General features: G+C 52.9%; 8 protein-coding genes across 8 annotated transcripts; 5 read left to right on the forward strand and 3 right to left on the reverse strand.

The window, feature by feature from the left end:
- Positions 1-168: 168 nt before the first annotated feature.
- M421DRAFT_101010 (MSF1-domain-containing protein) lies at positions 169-875 on the reverse strand (the record flags this gene model as incomplete). The annotated part of the gene is made up of 2 exons (XM_033586588.1): positions 169-612; positions 723-875. The coding sequence occupies 2 exons, from the start codon at positions 873-875 to the stop codon at positions 169-171; spliced, it is 597 nt and encodes a 198-aa protein (XP_033449008.1).
- A 1062-nt stretch (positions 876-1937) lies between these two features.
- M421DRAFT_62898 (metal-dependent protein hydrolase) lies at positions 1938-3052 on the reverse strand (the record flags this gene model as incomplete). Its single annotated transcript, XM_033596014.1, has 2 exons — positions 1938-2934; positions 2991-3052. The coding sequence occupies 2 exons, from the start codon at positions 3050-3052 to the stop codon at positions 1938-1940; spliced, it is 1059 nt and encodes a 352-aa protein (XP_033449009.1).
- A 752-nt stretch (positions 3053-3804) lies between these two features.
- On the forward strand, positions 3805-5224 carry M421DRAFT_62507 (ICE2-domain-containing protein; the record flags this gene model as incomplete). The annotated part of the gene is made up of 3 exons (XM_033595974.1): positions 3805-4323; positions 4373-4561; positions 4610-5224. The coding sequence occupies 3 exons, from the start codon at positions 3805-3807 to the stop codon at positions 5222-5224; spliced, it is 1323 nt and encodes a 440-aa protein (XP_033449010.1).
- Positions 5225-12988: 7764 nt separating this feature from the next.
- On the forward strand, positions 12989-13696 carry M421DRAFT_154586 (uncharacterized protein). Its single transcript, XM_033587610.1, has one exon. It carries the CDS (start codon positions 13064-13066, stop codon positions 13538-13540), a length of 477 nt encoding a protein of 158 aa, XP_033449011.1. The 5' UTR covers positions 12989-13063; the 3' UTR covers positions 13541-13696.
- A 155-nt stretch (positions 13697-13851) lies between these two features.
- Positions 13852-15869, forward strand: M421DRAFT_5205 (trimeric LpxA-like protein; the record flags this gene model as incomplete). Its single annotated transcript, XM_033594994.1, has 3 exons — positions 13852-14804; positions 14859-15747; positions 15801-15869. 3 exons carry the CDS (start codon positions 13852-13854, stop codon positions 15867-15869), a joined length of 1911 nt encoding a protein of 636 aa, XP_033449012.1.
- A 581-nt stretch (positions 15870-16450) lies between these two features.
- M421DRAFT_420660 (50S ribosomal protein L3) lies at positions 16451-17746 on the forward strand. Its single transcript, XM_033592559.1, has 2 exons — positions 16451-17079; positions 17162-17746. Exons 1-2 carry the CDS (start codon positions 16471-16473, stop codon positions 17519-17521), a joined length of 969 nt encoding a protein of 322 aa, XP_033449013.1. The 5' UTR covers positions 16451-16470; the 3' UTR covers positions 17522-17746.
- Positions 17747-18236: 490 nt separating this feature from the next.
- M421DRAFT_420662 (uncharacterized protein) lies at positions 18237-19486 on the reverse strand. Its single transcript, XM_033592560.1, has one exon. The coding sequence runs from the start codon at positions 19369-19371 to the stop codon at positions 18433-18435; it is 939 nt and encodes a 312-aa protein (XP_033449014.1). The 5' UTR covers positions 19372-19486; the 3' UTR covers positions 18237-18432.
- Positions 19487-22415: 2929 nt separating this feature from the next.
- On the forward strand, positions 22416-23789 carry M421DRAFT_420664 (polysaccharide lyase family 1 protein). The gene has a single exon (XM_033592561.1). It carries the CDS (start codon positions 22524-22526, stop codon positions 23652-23654), a length of 1131 nt encoding a protein of 376 aa, XP_033449015.1. The 5' UTR covers positions 22416-22523; the 3' UTR covers positions 23655-23789.
- The last annotated feature ends 794 nt before the right edge of the window (positions 23790-24583 follow it).

Genomic DNA, 24583 nt, shown 5'->3' on the forward strand with positions numbered 1-24583 from the left:
CGCCGATGCTTTTGTAACGCCTGTGAAATCGACTTTTAGCCGTAATCAAAACTGAAAAGGATCGCTATAACGCGAGAATAAGCAGCGCAGAGGTATCGTTGAGGAGGTCAGTGTCGATGATGCATCGATGACTCATGTGCTGAGTGTGGCAGAGAAAGCGCAGATGCTTTACATCTTTGCCTCCCTCAAGATCCGGCTACCCTGCTGCAAGGCGAGGATTTCGCGCTGCTCCTGGAAGACCTGTCGTGCGCGCTCAAGGACCATCTCGAAACCCTCCTTGCCTGCTTGTGCGTTCTGCTGAAATCGGTCGACGGTGAACTGCTCGATGCTGTTCTTGATCTTCTGCCACCCTCCGCAAAATGCTGTGATCTCGGCGCGTTGTGTGAAGCTGGTCTTGTTGGTCGGTGTTGCGGGGTTGGGTGTGTAGACGCAGGTCTCGCGGACTTGGAGCAGATCGGCCCATGTGATGTTCATCGAGCACATGGTAAGCCTCTTGGCGACGGGGTCAACGTAGGAGGTCTCGTAGACCATGGAGGTGTCGACACCGCCAAGGATGGCGGTCACCCATTTTGGTGCGGATTGTTGACATGTAATGAGGCGCTCTGTGCGCAACTGTGATGCTGATGTTAGCGCGTGGTTTTCGTGATAGCTTGACACGTCGGAGTGCTGATGGAGAAGCGTGTAGATGATGCACTTGGCATGTGATAGAGGGAGTCGCTCACAATTCCTGTGCTGGGATCCACTGAGCGAGACAATGTGTCGACAGCAATAACATGTGGGGTCTTTTCGTTCCAAGGGCCGTACTTTTGCCAGTTGCTTGTCGAGACTTCCTCCCACGAATAGTCGAAGTCGACGGATTGCTGGAAGTACTTCATCGTGAGGTCGTGTGTGTGGTCGTGTGTGTGGTCGTGTGTGTGGTCGTGTGGGTGGACCGGTGTCGTGTGAGATATCGGTTGCGGTGCGTCGTTGCGTGTCAGACGTTCAAGCTAATGAGTCTGATGCGATGAGTCTTGATGGCGCGTGTGTGGAAGAGATTGTAGGCGAGGGCGGTTTCTGGCTCGTGAAAGGGGAGCCTTGATGAAATTCTTGAGCGCGGGCCGTACTGTGTCTGAGCAAAAAACGGCGTCGGGGATCTGCGGGTCGATGATAAGCCGAGACCTTGGTCGGCTGCAGGATTTGCTGGTGGTCGTGGAAAATCAGTGTGGAATACAGTAAGTGTAAGATGGATGCACGGGAGGTGGCAGTCCTAGAAGAGAGTTGGATTCTTCAGAGAACCCTCCAGCTGTTGGGAATTACATTTGCTTGTATTCCCGTCTCCACAGATCACCGGCTTCAAGCAGCAAGTGCATTCCCGCCACGGAGCCGCTCGCCCAACGACGTGCCGCGGAAGCGGATTGTCAGGGCTTGGGGGTTTCAGCTCAGCGAATGGGCTACCATGCACGTGACAATGAGCAGCCCGAGTCCACCCGGTGACGTTTTCCATCGACAGCCGCACGAAGTCTGTTGGTTGGGTGTCGGTGATCTTTCAGCGAATCTGGGCCCGGGCGTGGGGGACCTGCCTTCGGTCCGGGGTGCTGTCTGGCTCAGGGTCCCTCGCCTATAATGGGTCGTACGAAGATTGCCGTTGTCGCCGTCGGTGAGTTTGACGTCTTGTTCATCTCGGTCACTGATTAGGCAGGAGCCAGTTGTCACAACAGTTGCCCAGCAATCGAGTGCATGTGAGGAAGTTGAAGGATTGTGATCTCAGCTGTCTGGTGCATATCTCATGTTGAAATCCAACATCTATAAAACCACGGGTATATGGTTGGTATCATAACTTTTGTATGAAGCGCCTGAACGCCAGACCATGCATATGGAGGTAAGGAGCAGCTTTTGATGCTCTCTCTTTCCACTGTCACCTCATCTACCATCAATCATAACTACCTTCCATTATTCGTCTACAACTCCAGGGCCTTCTTGGCCATGGCAAGGGCACCGTCAAAGTTCTTGTTGCCGCCGATGAAGCCTGCGGCATGAACGAAGACACATCCCTCGATGCCAGAGACCTTGTCGAGCTCGGCATCACGGACACCCTTCCACGCATCAGGGAGATCCTTGCGGTTCTGGAAACCACCGTTCTCCTTGCTGACAGCGCGGATGCGCCACTTGCCCTCAGGCTTGTCCTCAGGGAAGAGAACATACAGGACCTGAGGTGCAACACCCTGGGGGATCTGCGACTCCTTCTCGAGTGTGTAAAGGTGGTCAGCCCAGGGCATACCCTCAGGCAGGACCAAGATGCGGCCCTGGGGGTCGTACTGCAGACGGTTGTCGTAGGCAGCCTTGACGTTGTGGCGGGCTGGGAGCCAAGACTGAGCGCGGTCGGTGACCTCAATGGTGAACTGCTCACCCACGAACCGCGAAGCTGTCTCGAAGCGCTGGTCCTCGCGTGCCTGCTTCTCCTCCTCTGTGTTGGCGTCGTCGGTAGAAGGGCCGTAGTTGTAGCGGTTAACAACGCTGGCAATGCTGAAGCCGCGGTCCTCAAACTGCTTCTGGATACCAGCCTTCTCCACGTCCTTGGGCGAGAAGACGTTCACACCGTTGTCGTTGGCGTCGAACGCCTCGATGAAGTCCGTGTAGATCTTCTCAAAGAGAAGGTCGCGGTCTGCACCCTCAGGCAGTCCAGTGACGGCTGAGATGATGTCCTTGCCAAAGTGGAGGTAGACAAGACCAGCGGACGAGAGCTTGGTGTTGTGGCCGGGGAAGACGGTGTCGAAGCCACGCTGGTGGTGGTCGTAGCGCTTTGCGTTGTCATCGTACTCGCCGCCAACGTCGACGACAGTGTGGCATTCGGCAAGCTTAGCAGGGTCGCGGGTACGGACGAGCTCAGCATCGACGTAGGTGGGCAGGTTCCTCAGCATTGCAACGGCCAGAGACTCGTCGGCGTGGAAGTGGCCACTGCTGGATGTCAGTATGCCATGGCCCAGCCATCTGAGTGCAGCTGTTGCGCCCACCTGTGCGTTCCAATCTTGATGGTGGACATATTGAGCTTTTTCGCGGGGTGATCTGCGGACATGAATCTGTATCGTGCTGGGGTGATTCTGGGAGTTGAAGTCTTGAATATGTGCGATGTAGCTCTAGCAATTCGCGCAAGAGTAAGTCTGAACGACAATGTCATCCACACTAGCAGAAATGTGATACGAGAAGGTTTCCCTGCGGTGGATACATGTGGTCTACCCGCGGCGAGGCTGACTTGGCACAATCCCACGATGCGGGCGCTACGCAATTCCGGCCTGGACAAATGTCAGAGATCTTCACCGCACCGCAACTTGTCCTTTCCCTTTCTTCGCGAGAAATCGTGCGGTCGTTATCCTGGTGCTGGCGAAAGTGGGTGACGATTCACTTCCTGGTTTTGACGCTCCAACAGCCTGCTTCCCCCCTCCCGCTTGCCCAGAACCGTCCCGTGTCCTCATTGCAGCATAATTATCGTGCATCCAGCACGCGACAGCACGCACCAATAGCCGACATTTGTGCCTGACTCCACCAAACACACCCACGTAACTACCTGCACTCTGTTCGCAGTCCGCCGACTCATATCGCTGCGCCTTTCTCCCCACCACCTGCCACTCGTGAGAGTTTCTCCGCCCCGCGACCACGAACGAGCTTGCAGCGGAGCACCGCACCATTCGCACGTGAAAGCCGCCAAGCGCTAGTGCCATTGCGAACTCGCAGGCACACAACGTCACAAAGCACAACAACACGCGACGGTCGCAGCGACCGCCTGTCAAGCTCGTCGCTGCACGAGCTTGGCGATAAAGGCGCCTGCAGATGTGGTTCACACGCGTCCTCTCGTCGACCTTCTTCCTCGGCGCAATCATCTTCACGATCCCACTAGCCTTTGACATCGGCGGCCGAACGTGCGGACTGGCCTTCTCGCTGTCCCTGAGCGTCTACTACTTCCTCTACTCGTGCCTGCGACTGGCGACACCGGATCACTCGCGGTTCAGATGGTTTCTCTGCAATGTCGTGGCTTGTGCGCAATGGTTGGCGATACCGACTCTCCTCATCTGGAGCTTGAACAAGTTCTCCATCGATGCGACAAACAACGCTGGGTGGGCTGAGAGGACATTTGGAGGCAAGCGATCGGACTACACCTCGATACAAGACTGGATCTTCGGATCTGAGGGCTTGTTGCAGAACGCCTCGATTGGCACATGGGACAAGACGCTGAGGTACAGCACGCCGGTCTTCCAGCTTGCTGAGGGCTTCTGCAGTTTGTTGGTCATCCAGGCGGCTGGTCAGATCACAAGATGGGTCGTGAACAGGGAGCGCGGCGACAGCTGGATGGTAAGGCAAACGCACACTGTATCCCACCCAGGAGCTGACAACAGCACAGATTGGTCTCCTCGTTGCGTCCGCATCGGTCATCTCTACCTCTGTGTACTTCCTTTGGCGAATCACCACCTTCCCTGAGATCAGCAACGTCGATGCTATCCTCATTGGCGCTGCTATCACCACAGCCATCTTCCTCGGAGGGTGGGGAATTGCAAGTGCACGCGGAAACCCAGTGGAGTCTGCGCTGTTGGTACGTTTGGCTGCATCAGTTGCACTTACAATTACTAATATACGCCAGTTCGCATACGTCACTTTGGCCATTTACCAGATCTTCACTGACTATCAGCCCTCGCCGGGCTCGTTGGCCGCAGAGACCGCTGCACCTGAACCAGCTCTTCCGCCCCTACCGCCCATCATCATGGCATCCTACACGACGCTCCTCCACGCCTTGGGTTCGTTACCCTCCATCATCCACACCGGTTTCAACCTGATGGTCGGCGCTGTTATGACCATCACGCCCTCTGTCATTATCTCGCTCGCCTATCGTGTCTTCGTCATGTACGCAGCAGCGCGCATCATTCCCGCTATCAGAGAGAGTGGTGCCAGAGCGTTATCCCAGGAGCCTAGCCTGGACGACGAGGACGAGACATCCAAGATCCTCGGCTTCTTGACGTGGTTCAGCCCTAGTATCATCATCGCGGTCTATACCAGTCTGCTGATGCAGCACTTCGCAAGCGGGAATGGAACAGACGGTAGTGCCGTCAACGGTGAATGGTGGACAAACCAGGGAGGAGACGCCGGAGGTAATATGTGGAGGTGGATTAACCTAGCTATAACCATGGGTCTCTACGCAATCGAGCTTCAGATATCAAAGGCGGACGATGACGGCAGGATCCACTGGAAGACCGACTGAAACAAACGTCAATACCATCTGCGATATGACTGTGCGACGCAGAGAACCACGGTCAAAGGACACATCGATCGAATGGCCAGGGTCCACACCACTTGAGGAGGATATCAGAGATCAGATAGGAGGAATGAGACCTAAAGGAAATTGAAGACGAGAAGTAAGAGCGGGAAAGGTTAACAGGCAAGAAGCTAGAATATGCCACAAGAAGTGTCATTGGGGCAAGAAGTGGAGACCAGAGCACCTTGACTCGAGGTCAACAGCAGGGTCAGAGGTGGCCTAGCAGACGCCGCATTGGCGTTTGCAAATAAGTAGGAGTTTTTTTTTCTTGTGTCTGCATCACACGTTTGAGCGCGCATTATCACTTTTCAGATACCCGATTCGAGATCTTGAATGAAACACAGATATTCCGCAGTCCTCTTGGCTTCTTTACTGCATCCCAACTTTGATCTTTCCAAATACGCTCATCTCTTCCGCATGCTTTCCTCCACTTGTAAGTCAGGTCTTAACATGATGACCAAAACGCATGAAGAAAGAAAACATGTCCTGCCGCTGCATGCGACGCACCTAGCTGACTTGAAATCCCAGCACGGTGGTTTCTATGTGTTCCTCTGCTTCGCTCAGGGCCCCACTTAATAAGACTTACTTCCACTGGAATCACTGTTACTCATCCATATCGATCATTCCTTCTACGATCGAAACCTCATCAGCAAGTTGCGATGTCTGAGCCCCGCTCCATCCAAAAGCAGCCGCAACCGCCGCCGATGTTTCCTTTTTTGAAAGGTCAAAATGCTCTAACGAAAACATCATGGGTTTGTTTGCATCCGGGAAGCGTCTGCGCTTCCTCGAATGTCTTTTCCACGGAAGCATCTCAAGAACATCTCCGCTGTAACCACATGCTCTGTGGAATATTATTGCAGTCAGCGCGATAAGAATCTGGAATGTGCGGCCGCTGACTTCCAGTCTCATCAGTCAAGTTGAAGTCATCGCTGGACGATGGATTTCTTCTCATCCACAACTACACCGCGGACTCAAGATATCAAACAAATTGTCGCGAAGAGGATATGTGCTTCTCCTGCTGTCCCCAAAAACGACGGGAACCTGTGCATGACCCAAACTGCATCTTAAAGTTGTACTGCTCAAAATGCTTGGAGGCAATATCCGTTGCTCTGTATGTCTTATTCCTTGAGAGCCTAATCACTTCCAGATTGTTACAATATCTGAGCTGTGGTGAAAGACTTAAAAAGGGCTACATGCTCCTGCCACTGGATTGTTCCAGCGCCAGTCATTTGCATTTGGTTCTGCAGTCTCAACACTCTATCTTCACCACTTCCTGACTCTGCGGAATCCCAAAATTGGAAGATATTTTGCCGAATGTCTATGTCTCGTTCAAGAAATGGCATTCAAAAAGATCTACAAGTACTGGAGGTAGTTTACAAGCGTGGCTATCAAAATTCGTACAAGGACAATGTATGACTGGAGTCCGGGATCGTTGTGGCCACGCTACCCAGTTTGTGTCATCTTTTCTGCAGGTCGAAAAGGTCTCTGGACACATATCTACACCTCCGTACTCGACTGACATCATCTGTCGTATTACCAGATCATGTTGCACGGGTAGTCACGTCCTAGTCCTGTTGTGTCTAAAAATTGGTCTACGGTCGCCTTATGGTCAAGCCTGCTTGCTCCCATCTGTCTGCTTCCCACTTCACAATGGAAGAACGTCCAATATATTGTTGCTCTTGTAAGTAATACCTGAGTTCTTGCCTTCCGGTCTAAATTCGTTTCAGAAACGATGATGAGCGACCACCTTCCTGTGACTAGAAAAACAAAAACGCATACATCTCACGTCTGACATCAAGCTCTCGAAGTCCGCAACCGGCATACACATGTCGCCCACTTCGAATAAACCCCCTCCACACACAAGAGCCTCGACTTGCATCATGTCTATTTACACAATTCAAACCTTCCACTTATGGTCATGAGACTATCATGGCAAACGAGGAAAATATTGGTGTATATGCTCCGTTTGCGTTCTGGTCTGTTCGATCGAGTCCGAACATTAAAGACCGTCAGATATCCTCCAATGTCTCTTCTTTGTGGTCAAAACTGGACTTATCTCCAGATAGGACTGCCGCCATCTAATTTTTATTCGCATTTGGTGTTCACAATCGGTCGGACGGAATTGCATGAATGTGTCAATGTTGTGGCTGCGTTCATTGTGTGATTAGAAAAGCCGTCAAGCTTCAGCCATGGTCTAAGTACGGTTTGCTTCAAATTTTAAATATCATGGAACTCTGCTTATGGGCGACATTAGGTTTTGTCTCTCGAGTAGTCGAAACCGCATTACTCTGTCTAGATATTCGGGACTCTGCCTGAGGTGTCGACACTGCCCTCAATGAGCCAAGTCTGTTGAACTATGGAGACTGTCTGTGAGACTTCTCGATCTGCGCAAAATCTTTGCCGAGAGTTGAGGGTGTATCTCACACTCTTCCTCCATCATTCTCTAACTTGGATGAATCAGACACCATTTGATCTTAAGTAGTGCGGACTTGTTATGTTCTGAGTCCCATATATCGCCTGCGCCACCTCCTGGACAAACTGATCTGAAAACTTCGATCCCGCGATTTTCAAGCTCATTGTGCGAAATCTCTGGATCGGACAGGCTTGACAAGACAATTGACAGAGTCCAGTCTTTGACACCCTCTACAGCTGGGTCATTCTTTTCGCTGCACTCCTCTGGGCCTCAACATTCAAACAAAAGTGAACGAAACCTCGCGAGGTGCGTGTGCCCTGTTGTATGTCTGTTCAGTCCAGGGAGATACGGAAGATGATGTAGTGCAGATCCTGACATCGCTTGCCTACACCTGTTTGGAAATCTCTGGTTTGCGTGGCCCCGCTCCGGCCAATGTAAGCAGTCCACTAGCCCTTGCTCCTCCACCATCTTATACCCTACAGGAGTCAACATTGAGAGAAACCTTGAAAGATGGTGTCCAAGTTCATGAGGCCATGCACCAAGGTACATTGGGATTCGCCTTGTGTGTGCTTGTTTGTCTTCCTGCCAAAAACCGTCAGATCCAACACTGATATCCGAGTCTCTAGAGTCTTCAGCCCACGAAATACAACATGCATGCTTCTGACTTGGACTTTCTGAAGCCTACAAATTGTTCGGCTGTGCTTGAACTGTCTCAGTGTCGACACAGTATGACGCATGCTTGCCGTCTGCCTCGTCTTCGTCTAGATCCTATGGACGTATGACCGGTCGCACACCAGACCTCGGCAAAAGACGTACCTACAACTTGTCTGGGATTGCTTGAGCCTAGTGCTCTATTCACAAATTTCCCACGAGCACGTGGATACAGTCTCTCTTCTGTTGAGCTTGAAGCAACTAATGAGACCGGAGTGATCCGCTATGATGCTTGAAAAGAAAGTTCGCGAAGTTCCATGTCTAATTTATGCCTCAAGCAGTTCGCTTGGCAAATATCACGGCCCGAAAGCAAATAAGAGCGCATGTATGTTGTTCGAAGTTCTCTCAATGACTGGCAAAAGTTGGTATGCTATTTCACCTGTGCCTGATTGAGATTCTGAAGATCTCCACGATTAATGACAGAGTCTCTCCAGACTCACTGACTTACCAGTATCAGAGTCTGCAACAGCCCTCGAGAGATCTCAACCTGTAGCATGGCGGCTTGGATTTGGTTGAGGTGTCATGTTCACGGCATAGTCCGAGAAGCTTGCAGCTAGCGGCGACTTAGAACAGTGACAGCCTACTTCCTTGTTCGAATGACGGTATAAGATTTCTTTGCGAACCCTCCGTCCTGTCGGAACGGTCCGAATTATGAGCAAGGCGAGAGTGACAGAAAAGGCGTTGAGCTCCAAGCGTGAACTTTAAATTCTAACGTCAAGGCCACACATGTCTGAGGCGCAGACGTACCATGCTCCTTAGCAACACAAACTCTCGTCATCGACGTCGTCACTGTCGTCAATAATCGTTTCGTCGTGCAGGAGGCTTACCACCAACAACAAACACCACGTCGCTGCGTCAGACTATAAGCGCTTTCATAAAGCAGCACCTGCCTTGCCCGCCTTGGATTCGCCTCACGGTCACCCATCGGTGTGCTGATCGTGCATGCGGTTCGACAAGCAAACCACGAACGTGCCATCAACGGGAGCGCATGTCTCGACACAAAGAGCTCTCCACGTGTGGGGATAGACGCGCGCTCTGCTGTCAGCTGCGAAACTAAAGTGTACGAGGCTTCACCGCTGGACGGCAAGACGCGCACGGCAAGGCGTCATGTCGGCGCTATTTGACATTGCCGCTGTGGAGTTGCGCCACGTGCATATGCGCGGCACCGTTTCTTGCCGTCTTGATTGCGACCTCGCATTTGATGTTGGGGAGTGTGGACTGCCATCGACGGTTACGCGCTTCGAAAGCTCTGGCAGGTGTGGGTGAAGATCTTGATTGAGGAAGTAGAGTTGTGCTTATGCGTTGAGTGTCACTTAATTATAACCGAATACCTATTGTCAAGCTTCATCCGCCTTTGCCGATAAGTCTGATGTGTTTCTTCGAGCCTGAAAGGAATCAAACACCGCACTCGCGGCTGGTCACTGCATCTGCATTAGCTCCATCGACCGGAAACAACTCCGATAACAACACCCTAGCTATCTGTACTGAAACTTGAGGTTGGAGGCTGACAGCATCATGACAACCATGAGTCGCACTTGCGGGTTGGAGGATGACGGACAGTTGTCTTGCGCAAGATGTCGCAGAGCGGGAGATGCGCGGTCATGCAGGTCCCAGATCGTTGGCGCTTCGATCGGTTAGTGTTGGTGTTGCTTTCGGTTCGTCGCAGATGGACGCTGTATGTTGCCTCGAGCCCCACGAACGACTTCTCTAGACGCCACTGGTGTTGGAGTGCATCATAGCGACTGATGGATGTGATACGTTGCAGAGATTGCAGAGATCAGCTTCTTGCGGAGATGCCGGTCCTCGAACACTCACCGTAGTTACAGGGACCGGGCAGAGAGTGGAAATCGGGCAAGGCCTCCAATTGCCCTACCGACCAGATTGGTAATCTGGGCGACGCGGAACACCGCGGAAAAGCCATAGAGATACCTATGCGCAGTCGTCGGTATGCTGCATCCGTCGAACGCAAGGGCGCCTATCCCGTGCAGGTATGATGGGATAGCCAAACAAGCACCGGCGCTTAAATTTCCGCTTCGAGACAAAGCTGTGACGTTGCTGCTCGACCTCAGACAACGAGTGAACTACAGATATGTGGCTCTGTACAGGATTGAGCTGGCACAGCTCAACGATGGCTAGATGCTTGATTGGAAATGTGGGCAAGCCGTACCGAGCCACCGGCATAACAGAGCCTACGGTAGCGCAGTTACCACAAACACTGGGTCCGTTGCGGCGGGAGGGTAACATCGTAACTGTGCCACAGCCCTCGCGGTGCGGGAAATACCGTTTGACGAGCCTTGAAACTGGAAAAAGTCGAGCCAAGGGAAAATGGTCGGCGAGGTTATAAAGTTCGAGAGAAATGGTGCATTGATTGTGCTTCTCTGTATATGTGCAGTCGTCTTGAACAGGTGAGCATGATACAGTCAAACAGCAAATCGAAGCCAACAACTGCAGATCGCAGATTCGGATGTGTTTGCCAGCTCATCGCAGTGAGCTTTATCCATTTATGTTGAGATCTCGATTTGCTCCGAGAAGCCGACGTCACACCAGAGCCAGACGTTCCCAGGTATCGTGTAGGTATGTATCGTGATGCGCTGCGCAAGTGTATCCATCCGGGGTAATCGTGACTCAAAGTGCGCTATGCCTCTTCAGTTGAAGATCGGAACCATTGCACCGACACAAAGGATGGCCGTTGCTCATCCGCTGTTGCCGAATCAAATTCCGCGGAGGGTAGATGTTGAGATTTAAATATCGGGATGAAGTTCGAAGAAATCTTTGATCTGGTTTGATCACTTTCAGGTTTCAAAATCAGGTTTCAAGACGAACAAGAAAACAAGGGTGATAAGATACGCACAGATCAAATGCGCGCAATGATCGGAGAGGCGAAAGCTAATAAGGTTGAGGTGGTGAGCATCTCTTTTCCTTCACTGATCTGCCGCAGAACACACAACAGCAAGCAGTTTTTCTGATCGTTTCACATGAAGTCATTATCGCGGACCAAGGTTGGGGTGGATTCACGACAGTTGAAAGATTCCTTTGGATGGGTCCCATGCTCAAGGAAGCGCTGAATATAATAAACGCGTGGGTCCTGACGGTGCGCGTTTATGAGCCAACGGTAGCCACTCAATCTCGCTAGCCAAATCAGAAGCGGTAGGATTCGAGCCGAGCGTAAGCGCACGAATCCTGTAGCCGGGCGATGCTCAGTGAGGCATGGCTGATTCTTGCTCTTCAGCAAGGGATGAAGAACTCGCACTCCATGAATACCGGCACAGCGGGGGCGCAGTGCCAACGCGTACCAGTGGTTTGTTTGATCGCTAACGGGAGCGGAACGGGGCGCACGTTCGAAAAACGCACTGCTGGATTATGGTACGACGACATGTGTCAGTGTGCTAGAAGTCAGTGGGATGACCTGAATTAGCATTTTCAATGCAATGCTGCCGAGATGCAGCCGCGGATATCATGGCATCAGTCTGCTCGTCAGCCGATGCACGGCGACGAAAGGGGACGCAAGTTCCATTGGTCTTTTTCGCAGGAATGTACAGAGGCGTGACCGATCAGAGACCGCCTGATCATCTGCAAACGCCGGAGCTCAACGACCACGGCTAGTATGCTGGAGTTGTCACTTTAGCCGACCGACATTATTGCAGTCATCGTGATAGCGGCTCGCCGGCGGCACACCTTAGTAGGCGCTGGTGCGTGAGCAGGCTGCTGGGCGCCGGGGGTGCGGCTGCAAAGAACGGGCCGAGTAGCCAGCAACGAATTGTCCGCTGCAGAACACTGTAAATGCTGCGACGTGATGGGAGCAGTTTGGAAAAGTCGGCAGAATACACACCGAATTGTCGATGGCGAGTAGATTCACAGCGCGGCATTTAGCTAGGCGTATGGAAGTGAAATTCAAGTCAAAGGGCCGACGTGCCAGGCCATCACCAGCCCGTGGGCGAGCGCTCGGGGTGCGGCGTGGCACTGATTAATAAAACGGGCGAGGCCCAAGGGTGCCTTCTTCTTTGGTCATGGTGGTGGAACCCGGGCGGGCATTCGACAGGCGGTTAGCATGAGGCAGTGCTCCTGGCCGACGCGCGCGAGAAGGCGGGCGATACGCAGGAACAGCGATGACGTCCAATGTGGTGAGCCGCCGGCGCGCGCTGGTGCAGCAGCAGCCGTGTTCGAGCGCGGTGACATGCGTGTGGTCACTGTGGTGAGGCCTGCTGGCACCAAACGGCGGCGTGTTTGGGCTGCTTGGTTTTGTAGGCAGGAGCGAGTTCTCAAGTGGCAGGAGCAGCGACACGCGCCTACCTGCGATGCGCGGTTGACGCAAAAATAGGAAAACGCCCACTAGACAGCCTTGAGCCTGCAACATGCTGCGAGTCGCTGCAGCGCACACCACTGTGGGCATTCAATGTTCGCCGCCTGCATGAAACACCCAATCACGGCCCGCGTGCGCCTCACAGCTTGCGCAGTGTGAAAGCGTTCCGCGACGGCTGCTGGGCTAACGATGTCTGGCCGATCAACCTCGCATGCCGTGACGCCGGGAGACGCTTGGGGGGCCCGCTGTCCCGTGCCATCCTTGCGTGCTGCTCGAGGTATCACCCCTCCAGTGCACCCAGCGATGAGCTTTAGGGCTGTAGACGCGGTTTTTTCGCGAAAAAACGTGGTTTTGAGCTCCAATGCAGGGTCGGTTGTGTGATAGTCGAAGGAACCGCGCTTTTAGCTCGTCTATGCTGCGTTCTGTGGCCGTTCGCTGGAGATCTCGTGTGGGACAAGCGCGCAGGGACGGGCCAACACGCCCAATCACAAAGTTTGACCGGGGTAGGGCATCTGTGCCCCAGCAAGCCAGAGAAACAGCCGCCGTCGTGATCTATGCTGCCCGTCCGCTGGCAGCTGCGCCTACGTCGGGACGCCCCTCTCTTCAGGGCAGAACTCCTTCGACCTCATTGTCTTATACACTGCTCTCGCCGCTGCGGGTGGCTTTGCTCCCGATTGGCATCACCAAACCCACACCCCACATTGACTCCAGCACCCATGGCCCTAGGACTCTGCTCAAGATAACCACCTCTTCTGCTTGGGACGACAATTGCGCATTGCCGGTCCCCACCGCGCATCCAAGCCACCAGCACGACGGCAGAGCGCAGTCAGACATCTGATTCACTGAGCCGTTCAGTAGTCACTTCGACGCCAGCTGTAAGCGCGAAAGCCGCCCCTGTGTCGTGGAACCGCAGAACTTCAACTCATCGTGTCACCGCTTGTCCCGTCCATCTGGTCGCAGACAAGATTGAGGTGCTGGATGACTACGCAGTGAAGACTCAAGTCCACCACTGCCACACAGGGACTGCCGACTCCACGCAACGACCAATATTTCCGAAATCGGTATCTAGGACACGCGAAACGCTTGTTAAAAGCTTCCCGGCCAAATACAGTTGGAAGAACGCCTTGCAGCAGCTTTGATTCAGGTACTATGTCTGCTGTGCTGCACATGCCCGCGATCAACACTGCTCCATTCATGTTGAAAGAGAAGCTTGGGGACCCATTCGCGCCTGCCTTTACTGCAGTCAATGGAAGGCCATCGCCATCCTCGCCACACGCACCGACTGTACCACACGGTATGACAGCCTGGAGCTCTGTACCACGGGACCCTGGCTCTCGACCAGCCAGCCACTCCATCTCGCCCACCATGACCAACGGAGACAGATCTCCAGACAGTCCTTTCAAAAGGAAGAGGTCACCCTCATTAGATGACCAACCACCACGTGGGTCATCGCGAGAGTGGCCGACCCCTATCGGACCTTCACCCACGGTGTCCTACCATGAGCAACGGCCAAGCCTAGAGCCACACCAGCGGACGTTGCCCCCAATAGATCGTCTTCAACCTGAGCGTCGCTGGACTGCGGATCCCAGCGAATACCAGGACCACCATCATCACGAACCTCGACCCCTGGAGCCACCACATCACATGCCACCATCTCACATGAGTGACCCTAATGACTATGAAGACAATGCCATAGACCATAGCAGGCTTGATCAACACTCTGATCAGAAGAAAGTCGGAAGAAAAAGGCAGTTTGCCAACAGGACCAAGACAGGTTGTGGCACCTGTCGAAAACGCAAGAAGAAGTGTGATGAAGCGAAACCGAAGTGCAATAACTGCTTGCGCGGCAACTTTGAGTGTGCAGGTTATGCGAACAAAATTCCATGGTCAAAAGAAGGTGCTTCGAAGGCACCACCAGCACTACAGGCGAAAGAGCGCGTATCCTCCACTGAGATACCAGCTCACTACGCAAGATGTAACGTCTGCAATCAGGTGCACATTCCTCATTGTGAGCCGACTCAGAAGCCCTACTCGGAGTCCATCAGCAGTGATGGTATTCGACCAAGACCTGTCAGTGTTGATGAACAGCAACGCAAACCACCGTGAGTTCAGGACCATGTGCGACACAGTACGACCACTGACATGAAGACCACCAGAACACCAGACAGCTGGACTAAGACCTGGACTGAATCACCACGATACAAGTCAGAGCACCCACCACCTCCTCCACCTCCGCAACGTCAGCACAATCCTCGTGTGTACCATCACACGCCACAGACCATGAGCCAACCGGCGCCCAACCATCCTGCAGTAGCGCCACAGCCTGCGCCGTACGCACAACCCCTGCCGCCTGCTCCTGCGCTCGAGAGAACACCAGTACATGATCCGCATGCGCGTCCTCCGCCACCCCCTCCACCACCACTGGCTCCTATGGCAGCTGCGCCACCGGCTCCCTCACCGTCACGCTATTCGCACCCACCTTTGCCGCCCAAGAGCGAGAAGGACAAGATGCTTGCCGGGGAACCTTTCCTGCCTTATACCGACCAGCTTGTTGATGAGCGAACACTTTGCTCAGGAGCAGTATATCGCTTCAACAGCCTCAGTAATGCTGCGGTTCAGATTGCGACGAGCGAGCGTGAGCGACAATTTGAGTACATCATTGCAGCTAGGTGGATATACTCTCGACCTGGTGAACGCCGAGTCACTGGCCATCTTGGGGGTGGTATCAATGTTGCCATACCTTTCCACTGTGACTATGGCTACAACATCTCCGTTGGAGACAACGTCGTCATTGGCCCTAATTCCCAGTTTCTCGACTCTGGAAGAATTGCAATTGGCAGGAACACGAAGATTGGCGCTCGTGTCACGATCTCGACTCTCAAGGCTCCATCTGATACCAAGATGCTGAAAGGAAGCAAGGGCACTGAGATCGCACGCGAGGTCTACATTGGCGAAAATGTCTACATTGGTGATGGGTGCATCATCGAAGCTGGTGTCCGCATCGGTAACAACGCGATCGTGCGTGCTGGATCTGTTGTCGTGAGAGTGAGTTCATCCCACTCAGCAAAGACAAGAAAACCGTAGCTGACTCTCTCTAGGACATTCCAGCAGACTGCGTTGCCCTCGGCAATCCTGCCGAAGTACGACAGGTCAACTGGAAAGACTAGAGACCACGTGAGCTCGGAATACCATCAGCTCCTGCTCCAATATCGATGCACAGAGCGACACACCAAGCGTCGTTCGAACTAGGTACGAGCATACGCTATCGTATATTTTGCATATTTGTTTTTATTGAGCGCTACTGCGTAGCGCAGGCGTTTTACGGCGTTTGAGCATTTCTTTTGGAGGATACCCTGATACTTTGTACTTGATTTCGGTTCAACTTGGCCTGTTGGTATTCAAGAGGTGGAACTGGATATGGGAAAGGGAAACATACTATCCGTTGAGTAAGGAATAGCGCAGGGGCGCATGATTAGATGTGCAGGGCGAGGGCAGTCGAACGTGTTGTAGGTAGCAGATTCAGTAGCGGTCATATGGGCGGAAATCTGGAAGATTTGATATCTTTACCACACCAGTCTGGGCTCACATAGCTTGCCTCAAAATCATCGTCTGGCCCGCATTTCCTTCAATGTGTGTAGACAGCACTATCGGTAACATACAACAGGAAGGAGCGCGTTGTCACGTGCACTCACCCTTAGCGTCAAAATTATCCCAGACCTCGAACACCGCCAGCAACTCCGCCCATCACCAAGCGCTCCACGACACACAATGCCACCACGGGCACCCCTCAATTGGGGCTCACTGCCCCTCCTTCCATCAGCAACACGCTCGCTCAACCCTCTCGCACAACACACTGCCGCCACACCAGCGCTCTCCTACGCCAGCACTCGCGGCATCAAATCCACATTCGGCCCCAAGCGCGACCGGTTTGCACACCGCCACAATGCACCTGCCCTCAACTCCACAACGACAGCAGCGTTAGAACGGAAAGCGCATTCCACACCCTTGCGCACTGGCCTCTTAGCTCTTAAGCGCGGCATGACCGCCCTTTACGACCCAGAGACGGGAAAACGCACACCTTGCACCGTTCTGCAGGTTGACCGCAACGAAGTCGTTGCACATAAGACGAGAGATATCCACGGATATTGGGCTGTGCAGATTGGCGCGGGGCAGAAGGAGCCTAGGAACGTCACCCGGCCGCTTTTAGGGCACTTCGCGCAGGCGGGTGTGAGCCCGAAGAGGCACCTGGCAGAGTTCAAAGTCAAGGATGGTAGTGGATTGGGGCTGAGTGTGGGTGAGAGTGTGGGCGCGAACTGGTTCGCGCCAGGGCAGTGGGTTGATGTGAAGGGTATTTCGAGGGGTATGGGGTTCGCTGGTGTAAGTCACCCCGGGAGAATCTTTCGATCATGGAAATCACAAAGACCGCGTTCTGGAAGAGAGATGCTGACAGGTTATGCAGGGTATGAAACGCCACGGCTTCAGCGGTCAACCCGCATCCCACGGTAACTCGCTCACCCACCGCGCTATGGGTTCTGCCGGAGGATCGCAAGGATCGGGTTCGCGCGTGCTGCCTGGCAAGCGCATGGCTGGGAACATGGGGAATGAGAGCGTCACAGTCAAGAATCTGAAGGTCCTGCAGGTTGACGAGGCGAATGGGTTGATTGTGGTGACTGGCTGCGTTCCTGGACCCAAGAACCAGATTTTGAAGGTGCAGGATGCGCTGGGCAAGGCCTGGCCGAAGGGTCCCATGAGAAATGCTGAGCTGGCACCGATCGTTCAAGTTGCTGAGCCTGCCGAGGTCGCTACAGCAACAGCGTAAGAGGGGGATGATTTGGACTCGAGGAGATATCGTACCATACAACTGCCAGTCACGGGCGTTCCGGCAGCGTCAGTAGCATCGAAGTATGCATTGGGCAGGGCTGATATTGTATAGACCTGTGTATAACATGTAAGAGCTATCGAGCGCACTATTGAGCGTTACAAGAGACACTTTAAACGTGCAGCCACCCGCACTTCTCAGCCTTGTATTGTCGTTCAAGATCACACACCTTCCAACTTCGATCTCTTATCCAAGCAGGCCCCACCTCCGGTACGCGCCTACCTCAACAGTCGTCATCCTTGACGAACCCATCTCCGTCATCGCAGAAGTATTCTCCATTACTGGCAGAGGCCAGTGAGTTTGCGTCATCACCACTGACTTCCTCGCGCTCGACACTTGCTTCCTGTGTTCAATGTGGGTGCAAACTCACCCCAACCATTCCCATCGTGGGCATCTCCGGCTCAGCGGTCCCGAAACGGGTCATCACGCTACTGCAGACAATTCTGAGTCGTGGCCACTAGACACCTGAGTCTGACTGCGGCCATGCTCGGGATCCGAGTCGTAGTGAGGATTTACTGAGATGCGATCACCACCACCGCGAGTCTCCTTTAAAAGGTCGCTGTCTGAATCCTATCGCGCCTGAGCCTGCTGTCGTGGTGGCCTGAGGGGAGTAGACGAGGTTGTTGGTGACGGCCCTGGCTAGACCAGCAGTCACGCTGTCTGTGCGACATGGTTGGAAAGTGTATTGGATTGCCAATACCGACAGGTTGAGTATTTGAGTATTGTTTTATTGTTGAAGCAGGCTGCAGAATCTTGAACCGTCTTTACACCTGTCGCTTGACCCGGGTTCTTCACCGTGGGGCATGCCTGCAAAACAGCCAACACCCACACATATGTCTCCTTCGCATGCGTCACTGTCTTTTCAGAGCGTGATGATAGTTCCCATCGTCAATGCAGTCCTCGTCGTCATCGAAACTTTCATCGTCCGACAAAGCAGCGATATCACTCCCTTGATCGGCATCACTTCCCGAGCTGACACTATTTTCTACCTCCACGTCGCTATTTACTGCATCACTACCCTCTCCTTCGTCCTCTGTTAACGAACGTTTCGAGGCGCAGTCGCTCCGACCAGTGATATAGTCATCGAGCGAGATGTAGCCCCCTTCGTCATCGCTGTCACTGTCTCTGTTCGTCCTCTTCCTATCGCCGAACGATTTGATGGAGTGCCGGCCTGATCGCGAATCTGAGCTGTGTCTGCTGCTAATGCTTGCAATGTCTGAGCCCGCATCCCGCCGATCAACAATGACGATATCGCTTCCTTCTTCAGTGCCAGAGTCAAATGCTTTGGTTGTCGTAGCTTGCTTACGAGGACGCTTATGGTCCAAGTCCTCGATGTCAGACGCGTAGTAAGACTCGCGCCTTTCGGTATGCCTATGATCGTCTTGCGAGTTCACGTGCCGGGGTGGACTGCGATATCTCGAAGTTTGAACCTTGGACATTTCGGTGGTGTGCTCAGGGGTATACATGTTGCGCTGCTCGTGTGCTTCGATGCAGCCGTCATCCATGTTTTTGGGCTGAGTGATGTATTCCATATCCGAGGGATAATCCAGATCTGGTGACCGATGTCGAGTGCATATGTACGCGTGAGAAGCACAAGAGGGTCGATCTATGTACCCTGCGGCCCAGCGTCTGCGTTTGGGTTGGACTTGATCGGTCTCGATGTACCTTGAGTAGCGGTAGTCATCTGAAGCCAGCTCTTCGGTCTTTTTTTTTGAGTGTCTTGTTCTGCGAGGTCGATCTTCCTCGATGCGAGTTGCGTATCGTGAGTGCTGTCGATGGTCCATGTCCATGGCGAGACCGGTCTCAGCCTCGCGGTACTTGGTGCTGAGAAAGTGCGTAGCAATCGCCGAAACGTTGAGTGATGCGAAATCTCTAACTCGCCTTCATCTGATAGTCTTATCATTTGTGGCACGTCGAATGTTGGTGAGAGGAGGAGCAGAGACGTATGCAGCCTGCCTACGTGGCACACTATACTAACCGTATTCGATTCTGTGCATACGTGCATCTATGCATGACCTTCCAGCGACCACATCGAATTTCAGCTGCAGAGCATTTCATGTTATTCGCAATTTATAATTGAGTGGAACATGCGAAATATGGCATGGTGAGGTTGGACACTGCAGGCTATTCGCACCATTCGCACTATTTGTTCCTATAATCTATGTTATATCGAGCTACCTAGATACTGAAATGTACCTTGCTCCAGAGTTTATTACTACCGGTCACTCTGAATGCCATCTTATGGTTCCTTTACACACACTTACCGTACGTTCTCCTTGTGAGGGGCATACGTCCCTCATATGGACGGGTTTCAAATACCATGACAGACTGGAAACATACAGTACAAGTACGGCGTGCTCGTATACTGTTGTCCTCGGATTCGGCGAGTTTGACCTTGGACACTAACCCTTAACGGACTTTCCCTTTCCTCTTCATCTACATCCCCCAGGTGAACATCGTGTCGATCGTTGATGTCACAGTAGTGATGCTCAGGTTGAATCAGCGTCCTCATCGTAGTACGGGCTATATCGATGCGCATCATCATGCTTGGTAACTACATGTCGATACACATCCAGCAGATCCTTTGCATCCTGAGTATTTTCGTGCTTCCAATTCTCGGGTTGGGAGATTCCCTGAAGTCTTTGAAGCCACTGCGACCAGTAAAGCCGTTCTTATTCAGGGGCTGCGATTCCGACTCCTCGTATGCTCTGTCAGAACCCGATAGAGGTGGGAAAGGAGGGCAATGCTCTGAGGCGGTGCGGACACGTTGCTGAGTTGTCCGAGACACGGATGGGACAGCTGGATGATCGTTCAATAGACCGTAGCTCGTGCGACGATGGCTAAGGGCATACTGTCTGCGAGGGCAGCCAAGTTGCGAGGACCAGCCATGGCGTATCATCCAGATAAAACCTATTAATCTGCCACATGACACCGAGCTTGTTTTGTGTAGTAATCTGTTATAACACATAATGCCGTGCCAACACAAATTTAATACTACGCTTGCATTAATCAGTCTTAAGCCTTACTACTGTCTATATTTGTGGCGTTAATGCGCAACGCGTTCTATTGCGTGATACGTAAGGTAGCTGTCACTAATATTCACAGTGTTGTGGTTAATAACGCAGTAAATACTAAGCAAATAACGTTACACATCTACACCTGTTTAACGCCTCAACAACACCTTGCAGTAAGACACAATTGTATAATAAAACCCCTACAAACTATCCGCAAGTAAGGCCCCTAAATGCCTCAGCTACAGCGCGAGATGCACGCGAACAGTACTACTGTATATACTACACTGTAACTAGCAGTTGCTATCTGTTAGGAACACGAGTAATCTGACACATGACGCTGTCGGCTTAATGTGGCAAGTTGACGGATGACGACCTTCCAAGGCTGGCGAGGACACGATAGATGCAGTTGAGGATGTTAAATGCCTTGGAGCAGTTGCTACAGTGATGTCTAGACTTGAGTTGCTTGCGGGTATTTTCGCATACAACGAATAGAAAGCAGATCGCGGTGGCTGCCGTCAAGACTCACAAACGCTAAATAGCCTGTGTGTTGTACCTGTGGATATTTGCAAATATCTCTGGGATACTGCAAGGAAGCCGGCCATCGTTGGATTCTTTTATGCAGTCGAGCGGCGTGGTCCGAGGGGAGAGCTGACTTGCTTGTTTACAACGGTGTGTAGGTCGTAGATCGAAGGCAATACCAGCCTCCTGCCGTGGCTTCGCGTTGAAAGAGCATGATGGAAGGAGCTGTGTACCTCTCGGTGTCGCTGTCGCGCTAGCCGCATTCGGGTGACAGATGGTCATAGACGTCTTCCGACGTTCTCCCACCTGCCTTGTTCTCCTAGACTTTCGGCTCATTTTAAACAACGTCACGAAATACCCAGATGCTGACCGGGTATCGTTTCCACGTGGTATAATGTCGGGCAAGTTCAGCCGGAGTTGTCGACTAATGAAGACTTCGCCCGACGGCCAATCTTAACCTTAAATCCAGGCAAGCCCGTATAAGTAACTGCTAGGCTTACACAAGCTACTGCCGAGTCAACCTGATGCCGATGAGACCCACTCGACTTTTCATTACAAGCCTTCCAACGGCACTCTTAGTGTTGAATATCAAATTTCTGGATACCAGAGATTTGAGGAATTTCTAGGATTGTACGCACGTTTACCTGCGGTAGAGATCTGAGAACGTCCTTCAGTGAAGAGCTTTCGGAATCCAACACACCTCGGCAGGGCATCACATCATGCACAACACACACTTCGCCTCTCGTCACACTTGAAGTGAAGCAAGGCGTGCTGGGTGTGAATCCATAAAACCGTAATTACCATAAGCTCTTGCGACGCACGGCATGCTAATCTCGACTAGGCGTGGTCGACCGTAAATGAAAGCGGCAGAGGGTCTCGGTGGCAGCCTTGCGCAACATGCTTTACCCGAGATCCCACGAGTTACTGAAACATGCTAAGATGGGTCTCACCAATACCATCCCAACGCGCTCGAATCATCCGAGGCTATTCTACTCGCAGTGTAAACGTACCCCGATTAGATCAACATCCAGACCGACACTTTCTCCTGGGTGGCAGCCGCCATGTGGCGCAACCCACCAAACACCCTGGCAATAACCTGGACACAACGGAAGACGCCCCTATCGGGGTCATTACTTGTGGATGCAGGTCTGATTACCATGCCGTCTCCTGAGTTTCGGGTGATGAGTGACCTGGGTATCTGCTCATGGAATAATTGTCCGCCAGTGGGACTGGCTTGTGCGCTCAACTTCAAGCCAAAGGATCCCGGAGTATAAAAGTAGGATGCCTCGCCGTTCTTCTGGATTTCAAGCCTCATCTTGACATTCATTTACCCTTCCAACTTCAGTCTTTCGTTCAAAGCAAACTGTGTTTGCTGTCCATTCATTTCTTCGCCTTCTCCCACTACAACGATGAAGTTTTCCATCTTCGCCGCGGTTGCGGCGATTGCTGGCTCAGCCTACGGTGCTGATGCCGTCAAGGGAGCCGCTGAGGGTTTCGCCAAGGGCGTCACTGGTGGCGGCTCTGCTACGCCCGTCTACCCTTCTACCACCGCCCAGCTCATCAGCTACCTTTCCGACTCCTCCCCCCGTGTCATCGTCCTGACCAAGACTTTCGATTTCACCGGAACTGAGGGTACCACCACCTCTGCTGGTTGCGCTCCATGGGGCACCGGCTCCACCTGCCAGCAGGCTATCAACAAGGATGGCTGGTGCGACAACTACCAGCCTAACGCCCCCAAGGTCTCTAGCATCAAGTACGACAAGGCTGGTGTCCTTGGTATGACCGTTGGCTCCAACAAGTCCCTGATCGGCCAGGGCTCAAAGGGTGTCATCAAGGGCAAGGGTGTCCGTATCGTTTCTGGTGCTAAGAACATCATCATCCAGAACGTCCGCTTCACCGAGATCAACCCTAAGTACGTCTGGGGTGGTGATGCTATCACAATCAACGGTGCCGACCTTGTCTGGATCGACCACGTCACCACCGACCTGATCGCTCGCCAGCACATCGTCCTCGGCAATTCTGCCTCCAACCGTGTCACCATCTCCAACAACGAGATCAACGGTGCTTCCGCCTGGTCCGCTACCTGCGACGGTCGCCACTACTGGGCTCTGTACTTCACCGGTTCCTCCGACATGGTCACCTTCAAGAACAACTACGTTCACCACACTTCCGGCCGCTCCCCCAAGGTTGCTGGCAACACCATCCTCCACGCCGTCAACAACTACTTCTACGCCATTGCCCACGCTTTCGAGGCTGACTCTGGCTCCAAGATTCTTGCCGAGGGTAACGTCTTCCAGAACGTTGATGCGCCTGCTCAGTCCGGCCTCCCCGGCAAGGTCTTCGCTTCCGCCAGCAACCTCGCTGCCTGCAAGTCTTACCTCGGCCACAACTGCGAGGCGAACGCCTACGGAACCTCTGGTACTCTTGCTGGAACTGACACCAGCTTCTTCTCCAGCTTTTCTGGCAAGAACATTGCTTCCGCATCCACCGCCACTGTTGCCAAGAACGTCATCAACTCCGCTGGTTACGGACGCTTGTAAGCTATTCGTCCGCTTTGGATGGTGGCTAGGAGGATCACGGATCCGAACCGCTATGGCGGTGCTATAGATATCTTTATTCTTTGTACATACACTAGGCTTCTTACATATACCACTTTATTTGTTTCGCACAATCCGCGCCACATTGTCTCCTTCCATGCACTGACTCCATCCAGCCATCAGACTCCCGTGGCTTGTAGCGCTCACCGCAGTAACGGGCAATCGCCATGTACTCTGAATGGTAACAAGCCCCCTGAAACACACCTGAAGAGAACAAACACTGAGGCATCGCCCTCTTGTGTCAATACTGTGCTAAGATATCAAGCGTGCCGCGGCGGCTCGTACGAGTCGCCTTGCGTGGGTTTACACCGACCCTTGTCGCAGATCCTCCGACCCTTCAATCTGGCCGGGGAGGACAAACATCAATCTACAATTAAGCTGAAACGCCAGGTGAAAATCAAGCAGGAGAGAGGACGTGCCGCAACCCGAGATGCGGACGGTGATTGGACATTTGTCCGGGCAGAAGGCTTGTCCAATGCTGACGCACACGGTACGCGATTCCAACACTAAGACATGGGGTATCGAATAAGTACCTGGGTACCTACCTAGCCCAACGATCCAGATAGAGTCTCTCTCCTATCTCGAGCCAAGACTCGTTTCCAGCTCGTGCCGTTGCTAATCAATGTTAGTCCACGTTCGTCGCAGCCGTCCAGTCTCGTTAAATTTCGGATCAAGACCTCGCTTCCCCGCGACAGATCCATCGCGCAGCTTTGCAGACGCCCAACAGCCTTATAGCCATGCAGTCCAAACGGCCAAGCCAAGACAAACAATTGCGAGGTGTGCGGTAGTCATGTATACCTACTAGAGTGCATCTGGTGACTGCTGGATTTACAGTCCGCTGGGGGGGATGCGAATGCGTCTGATTCCGTCGA

This window comes from Didymella exigua, assembly GCF_010094145.1.
Source record: "Didymella exigua CBS 183.55 unplaced genomic scaffold M421scaffold_13, whole genome shotgun sequence".
In the NCBI taxonomy this organism is placed as follows: domain Eukaryota; kingdom Fungi; phylum Ascomycota; class Dothideomycetes; order Pleosporales; family Didymellaceae; genus Didymella; species Didymella exigua.